This window comes from Salvia hispanica, chromosome 6 (genome assembly GCF_023119035.1).
Source record: "Salvia hispanica cultivar TCC Black 2014 chromosome 6, UniMelb_Shisp_WGS_1.0, whole genome shotgun sequence".
Lineage (NCBI taxonomy): Eukaryota > Viridiplantae > Streptophyta > Magnoliopsida > Lamiales > Lamiaceae > Salvia > Salvia hispanica.
The window spans coordinates 30,713,754-30,721,022 of NC_062970.1; the positions used below are offsets into that span (position 1 = coordinate 30,713,754).

General features: G+C 37.0%; 1 protein-coding gene and 1 non-coding gene across 2 annotated transcripts; one reads left to right on the top strand and one right to left on the bottom strand.

The window, feature by feature from the left end:
• Positions 1-461: 461 nt before the first annotated feature.
• Positions 462-5,692, bottom strand: LOC125195935 (serine/threonine-protein kinase SRK2I). The gene is made up of 8 exons (XM_048094222.1): positions 5,315-5,692; positions 2,638-2,712; positions 2,454-2,555; positions 2,307-2,360; positions 2,127-2,219; positions 1,834-1,926; positions 1,422-1,625; positions 462-1,031 (listed from the first exon to the last, which is right to left on the bottom strand). The coding sequence occupies exons 1-8, from the start codon at positions 5,474-5,476 to the stop codon at positions 768-770; spliced, it is 1,047 nt and encodes a 348-aa protein (XP_047950179.1). The 5' UTR covers positions 5,477-5,692; the 3' UTR covers positions 462-767.
• Positions 5,693-5,802: 110 nt separating this feature from the next.
• TRNAW-CCA lies at positions 5,803-5,874 on the top strand. Its single transcript has one exon. It is a non-coding gene; the product is annotated as a tRNA-Trp (tRNA).
• The last annotated feature ends 1,395 nt before the right edge of the window (positions 5,875-7,269 follow it).

The following is a 7,269-nucleotide window of genomic DNA, read 5'->3' on the forward strand; positions in this document are numbered from 1 at the left end:
TTGTTCCAATAGTTACAATTTTAGGAAAAAATAGAGATGGAGAGTATATTATATAATAATTTTGGATTTTTCTACATTCAAAATTTGTTAGTAAAAGTTACTATATACTTTGTTGTTAACCAAAATTAAGAATCAAAAACAAATTTTCTCACTTTTATGCGTCTTTAACCTTACTTTCTCCCTCTTCATCTTCTCTGCTTCTCTTTGTTCCATTTTCTTCTTCTGCCATTTTTTCCATGACCACCATTTTCTAAAAATCTTTTCTTTCTAAATCTCTGTTTTTCTCCAAAAGTTCAATCTTTCTCCTCAAAAATCCTCCTCCATCCTAACAGACATGAGGAGTTTGAGCTTCAAAAAATTCATCCAACCCACAACTCTACGACTATCCTTACAAAATAAATCAAGAATTACATAAAATAAATTTCAGTATCAAAATGAAACAAATAAAACGCAAACCCAAGTTGACACAAACCACACTCACTTCATATATTCAGTTCGGTCCCCACTTTTTCGCAAATCCTAATATACAATGATACAGGAACAACACAATGTACAAACACAACTACATATACAAAATAAGAAATAAGAATAATTAAACCGATCCAACAGTAATTATGTAACCGATATGATAGGAGAGCGACCTGATGCAACAAAGGAAGTACATGACCAGTGAATATCTTACCAACCACAAATAGCAAACCATTGCTTGCATTCACCCTATGAACTGAAGATCAGGATCTTTGAAATAGCGATCTTTGAAGTAGCAATCACATGGCATAAATCACTTCCCCACTGCTGTCAATATCAAGATCAGGATCAGAATCCAGGTCATCCATGTCATCGTCATCCATCATGTCTAGGTTGTATGAACCAACTGGATGTATAGTGGCCTCGGAGATTATCTGCATTATGGTTTCCAAGCTCTGCATGGGCTGGTCCAGCTCTTGGAATTGGGTTGTTTCGTCCATCAGATCTGCTGGGAGGTTCTTGAGAAACCACGGATGGTTCCTGATTTCAAGCATACTGATGCGCTGACCAAGTAGAAATCACAAAATCCCATTTATAATCAATAGTAGTAACTAGAAAATGAACATAGAATATCTACAGCACAGAAAGTTTTGCAATCATCCACTGTTTTTTATTAATATAACCATGCAAGCAAAAAATATGGAATATGTTCCAAGTTATTGCCAAGATTCTGTCAAGTCAGACAACAGAAGATCCATGCAAATGTACTGGGTATATAAATTGAGACCTCGTGCACATGAATTGGTCTATTTAGCTCTATCCATTTGTATGCAATAAAATTGGTCTAGTGGTATTTCTATGATAGATCTCTACTTCCCAAAGATTCATTTTAATTTTCTCAACAAGGCCTTAGTGATGACCTATAAACATGTTTTGCATATCATATCACTCACTTGTGCAGGATCAGCCACAAAGATTCTCGAAATTAGATGGCGGCATTCCTCAGAAATCATGACAGTTTCAGGAATGGAGTATTGAACATTTATGACTCTCTGTATTGTCTTACGAAAATCCTTAGGGTTCTCAGGATCTTCAAATGGATAAGCACCAACCAGCATTACGTATAATGTAACTCCACACGACCAAACATCTGCAAGCTGTAGGAAAGCCATCTTTAATATTAACAGATAAAGAACATTACTTGTGTAAATGCTGAAACATGGGTAGGATCTTCCTGAAAGCTTTACGAAAGTTCATGCAAGTTAGAGAGGGAGAGAAGAGGAAGACAGGTTAACCACCTGCTAAAAATGTAGCAAATTCAATCATAGTACAACTCTCTATGAACAAGGCAATGCATTGTTTTACCTTCCCATCATATTCTTTTCTATGCAACACCTCCGGAGCAATATATGCAGGAGTTCCCACTGTAGATTTTGGTTGTGAATGCAGCAAAGAAGACTGCAAAAGCAGAGTTACAATTTGATCATGAGTAGAAGATGACATTAAATAAGCAGACACTGGCGCACATATAAAATGAGAATAAAATACCAAGAAGCTGATCAAAATAGCAAAAACTTATTTGAAAATCTCAGATACTGGGGAGTTTTGACATGAGTTATAAATAGATACAGAAGAGAATAACTTAGCAATATAACTACCTTGGAATACCCAAAATCACATATCTTCAACCTAGGAGCTGGGCTTCCATCCAACAGTGTGTTTTCTAGCTTCAAGTCCCGATGACATATTTGCTTTATCCAGAAAAATAGGAGAGAGATATTAGATTCAAGTTCTACTAACGTCATTGAAAAATACTTCCGATTGTAACATTCTGATACCATTGAATGACAGTAGCTCACTCCAGATATAAGTTGTTGAAAAAAGAAACGAGCCTGCATGACAAAATTTCGGAAACAACACACTAAGCAGTGCACATGGAAAAGCCAGAGTCAAGGGAAAACAAACATTTAGAGCAAATAAAGGACCTCATCCTCGCTGAATCGTCCTGCATTAGATATGCGTTCAAATAACTCTCCTCCAGATGCGTACTCCATCACAATAGCGAGATGGGTGGGTGTTAAAATCACCTGAAGTGCAGCATTCAGACGTGCTGCTCACAATAAATATCTCTAAATTCATGTAATTGCCAATAGAGTATCCATAACAAACCTCTCTAAATCTGACAATGTTTGGATGCCTCAAAGACCTGTGATTGATAATTTCTCTCTGAATATTTTCATCTATCTGCATTCCACACATTACTTTGTTGTGATTCATGACATTTTATTGGAACAAGTCTCTATTGCAATATAAGTATAACACTAGACAAGAAAAAGATGTAAAGACAAGCATCAATTTCGGAACTGAGATAATCCCATATCATGACATCAAAACCAGCTTAGTAGGCACCATAGTAATTGGTAGAACCTCAAGCAGAAAAATCTGAACACAGAAATCAGAGAATGATCTCTTCGGAACTTTTGTAGACATTATGGGATGCAAAGCAGATTAAACAAAACAGACATTACGGACTTTTTGAATTATCATGATAATCTTCAATATAAATTTTAGAAGATATTTGTTGGGAGAAATAATTAGAAATTTAAGAGTTGTATGACTGAAAAACAAATAGTTTCTAGCTTAACACCCCAATAGCCAGTTATAAATGCAGAAAGAGGATATCTTAAACAGGCATCATGTGCACTTAAGTAATAACTGACCGAGCAGCCTCTCGCGATGTATTTAATAGCAACTTGTTCATTTGACTGTTTGTATCTCATGAGCCGGGTCACTCCGAAATTCCCAGATCCAATATCCTTAATAAAATCATATTGATCGTTATTGTGCACAATTTGCACGCTACATGGAAATCTCTTTTGGGCAGAAAACTCCATTCAATAGCTAATTAACACAAGCGCGAACTCTACTAAAATGGGTATGAACTGCACTCGCTTTTACTTGAACTCTTTTGACCGGATCTGATGATAAACCAGCAGGTGAGGGGGGAAACGCAAAAAAGGTGGTGGTCAAATTGAGGAAGAAATAAAAGAGTGAGGCAGTAGAGGTCAGATGATTTTATGTACTATGTATGAAAGCATGTATGCGGTGGGGGGATGTGCGCGCACGAGAGATGCTTCCTATGCGCTCTTAAGTAGAAACTGAACCATAGAGCAATTAGTGATGATATAGGGCACTGAATTAAAATCTTGATTCAGATGCATTGTATACTATCAGAATAAGGTTGTGGAGATGTAAGGGTTGACGAAAGTATAATGTCGTTTAGCAGTAGTTGGACAGTTAAATAAACAACGATTTTCTTTCCTACATAGCACCGCATTTCCTTTTTTTTTATGAATGTGAGAGTGAAATGTTAGGTTTCATTTGGTAATAAACGACAAACGCTTACCGCATAAAATTAATTGTGCGCTTAAGAGCCGTGATTGATGACATCAGTAAACATGCACCTTCACTCACAAACACTCATTAGAGGAATTTGGGGAGGTGGATGCGGGGAGAGATCATGCCTGTACTAAAATTATATATCTTTGATTCAACTCCCTTCTTGCATGCGCGCTCCCCCCGAAGCGCACACTATAATAAGAGGTCGAAATTGATTGGTAGCGTACTCAATCAAACGGGTTATTTTCTCCCTGACTACGCATCCCATACTACCCCCCATAAACTGAAAATCCATAACCCCAATTGCTACGGGAATACCATTTAGTTGACCTATGCCTGTTTGAATAGCCTCAGTTAATCCTGTCTTTCTTTGATAAGAATCAATCCGATCTTTATAACGCGCCTCCTCCGAATGAAATCCAATGGGATCCACGGAGATCATGTCTTCATCCATAGGTTCCCAAGTCCCGGGATCAATCGAAACTTCGATTCTTTCTGAACTACTAATTTTCAAATTAGACTCTTTCAAATATATAGAATTCTATGCTTGGCACTTATTGCGATTTGTGATAGGCTGAATCAGTGAGTAGTTATTTCTCATACCTTTCCGAGCTAGAAGAAGGTTTTTTATTTTTCTACAATTCTTATATGATCTGTAAGCATGAATAGCTATATCTCAATGAAGTCAAACTTTAGAAATTTCTCCTACTTGAATCACAAGATGCAGCGAAGAAACGATTTGTTGTTTTTGCGTATTATAGGGAGGAGAAACCGCTTTCCTAAACATTTCAATCCAACAATAATTGGTGGAGTAATTCCTTACATTACTAAATTCTTGGTAAGTTCTTGCTAGACTTAGCAACAATTAGATTAACAATTGTAATGAGAGAAAGGGAATGCCTTTACAACTTTCAACATTATTACAAGCGCTATCACGTACGCAAAACAGCTCATGTCCTAATTCAGGTTTGAGTGATCCTGCCTGGCTAAAGTGGTTAATGACTTGCTATTATAGCCACTGCAATTGAATCTTAGATTCCATTCATAACTCTAGCATTTTGGACACTACAAATACAGATTGATTACATTCCAGCAGTTTCAGCTTGCTTATCCTTTGTTCAGTTAATAGCTCTGCAATAACAAATTGAGGCACACACTAGTGCAACCACCCTAATTAAATTGAAATTATGTTAAATAAACTCTAAATACAGATTAAAAACCCTAATTTTGGGTTAATAAAACCTAATTGGGAATGATGAAAGCTTTTGCCTAACAAATTAACCACCTTAATTGGCCTTTTTAAACCGAACTAAGGTCGCCAATCAAAATATAAGTTTGAAAACTGAAAAGAGGTTCCTATTACGATTCCCCAATCCGAATCCAACCAAAAATCAACCGAATTAATTAATCAAGTGAAAAACAAGGTTAGCAAAGGAAACAAACTGACCCTGTCGCCTCGCTCAATATACTTGACCGCAACAAGCTCTTTGGTCTGCTTATCCGTCATCAATCGGGCGATACCGAAATTACCGGAGCCGATATCTCGAACAAAGTCGTAGCGATCGCTGTCGTGCATGATCGGCATATCCATACCAGGAGGCAAGGCCATCGGTGCCCGATACGTTTCAGCTTGTATAACCTCGAAATCTCCGTCTCCGTTGACCGAGACACAGACTACTCGAAGTAGCGAACGGCGGTGGGTTTTTCGACGGGGAACACGAGATTGGCACAGTGGCTAACTGGGGAGCAGTAGAGCGATGGTTGTGATGACAGATACTGTGGATGCGATTATTATCTTCTCCTTGCGCTTGTGATTGTGAGGAAGACGAAACACAATCGCAACGATGTCGTTTTAACTCTAGTTCTCCATACTCTCTTCTTCTCTACGATAAGTTATTAACATAATAATCAAAATGTAAGTGAAATGGACACCGGGGATCCGTGGCGCAATGGTAGCGCGTCTGACTCCAGATCAGAAGGTTGCGTGTTCGATTCACGTCGGGTTCAAATCTCCCGATTTAAACGCTCCCATATTTTTTGGTAGCGACTTTTATCCAAAATGTGTAATGTAATTCACGATTATATAATAGCCTTTTTACAAACTTTAGTAAGTTTTGTATCTGAACTAATAGCCTTTTTACAAAAGTTTGGTCACAATTTGGGAAAAGATCAAATCTGTGCAAAATATATGACCTAAATTTGGGAGTATAAGTTTGTGGTAAATTTTAGCTAAAACTTGTGATACTAGAGATGAATAGTCTTTTTTAATATTTGACTTCATTTTTTGGAAGTTCTGTTCTTTTGCATTGTATGTATAATGTAAGCGGAGTAGTATATAGATATCTTAATTTTGGCTCTATTTCAAATACAATAAATATTAGGAGTTGAGGTTATGAATTGTGATATTGGTGATAAATATTTGGACTTTTGTTCACGTAATCAATTAATTATCAATGACTCCAACCTCGATTGATAGTTCATTGTGATAAGGAAACCTGAAGCTTGATTGTGTTTAGTAAATTAATCTCAAAACCTGAATTGATTAATTAGAAGCTTCATTATATTTGGATTCTATTTACTTGAAGGGCTTGTTTGAATTTGTTAGATTGATGGGAAAAGCCTAGACAGTCTCCCTTATCTGTGCTGTTCCTCATATGTTTGATCTGTATTTAGGCCATACTTAACCACCGCCTCATTTGCTTGTTTCAATGTGGTGCTTGAAAAAGTCAGCTAGTTGGACGAAGATGCACTGCCAATCTCAGAATCGTAGCACTTGGCAAATACCTTTAATTTGGATCCAAATTTGGGCATCTTAGTCGAATGCTAGTAAGGCTAGAGAAATGTTAGTATCACTTTGTTTCTTTAGTTTTTCAGAAATTGACATATACTGTCAGTACCTAGCTAAGGAGAAAAATCAGCTTTGAGCAGCAAGCGCAACCAAGCATGCAGCACTCAATGGGATCTACTTACCATTTGACAGCCATCAAAAGCTACCTTTGGCTCTATAGTTCCACTCCACTAATAAGCCTGATTAATTAGACGAGGTCGGATGTTCTTTTTTTCCAAGGAAACAATATCTGATAGTCTTTGTAATTGCTGAATTGGCACTTACAAAACTCTTGCATAGAGATCAGATTAGGTGATCAGGATTTCTAATACTAGTGAAGTTGTTTGGAGGAATTAGCACATAGCAGCAGTGGATTATACATTTATATCACACAAAACCTTGACTTTGATGACATAACTGAAATCATAATATACTCTTTTAATCAATGTCTCTACAAAATTCGGTGATTTTGGTTGGATCACTATTCCATTCAAGCCAATCTCTGATTAACATTTAAGCAGCTAACCACTCCACCATCAAATTAACAACACATTTTACCCATAAACCATGAAAAG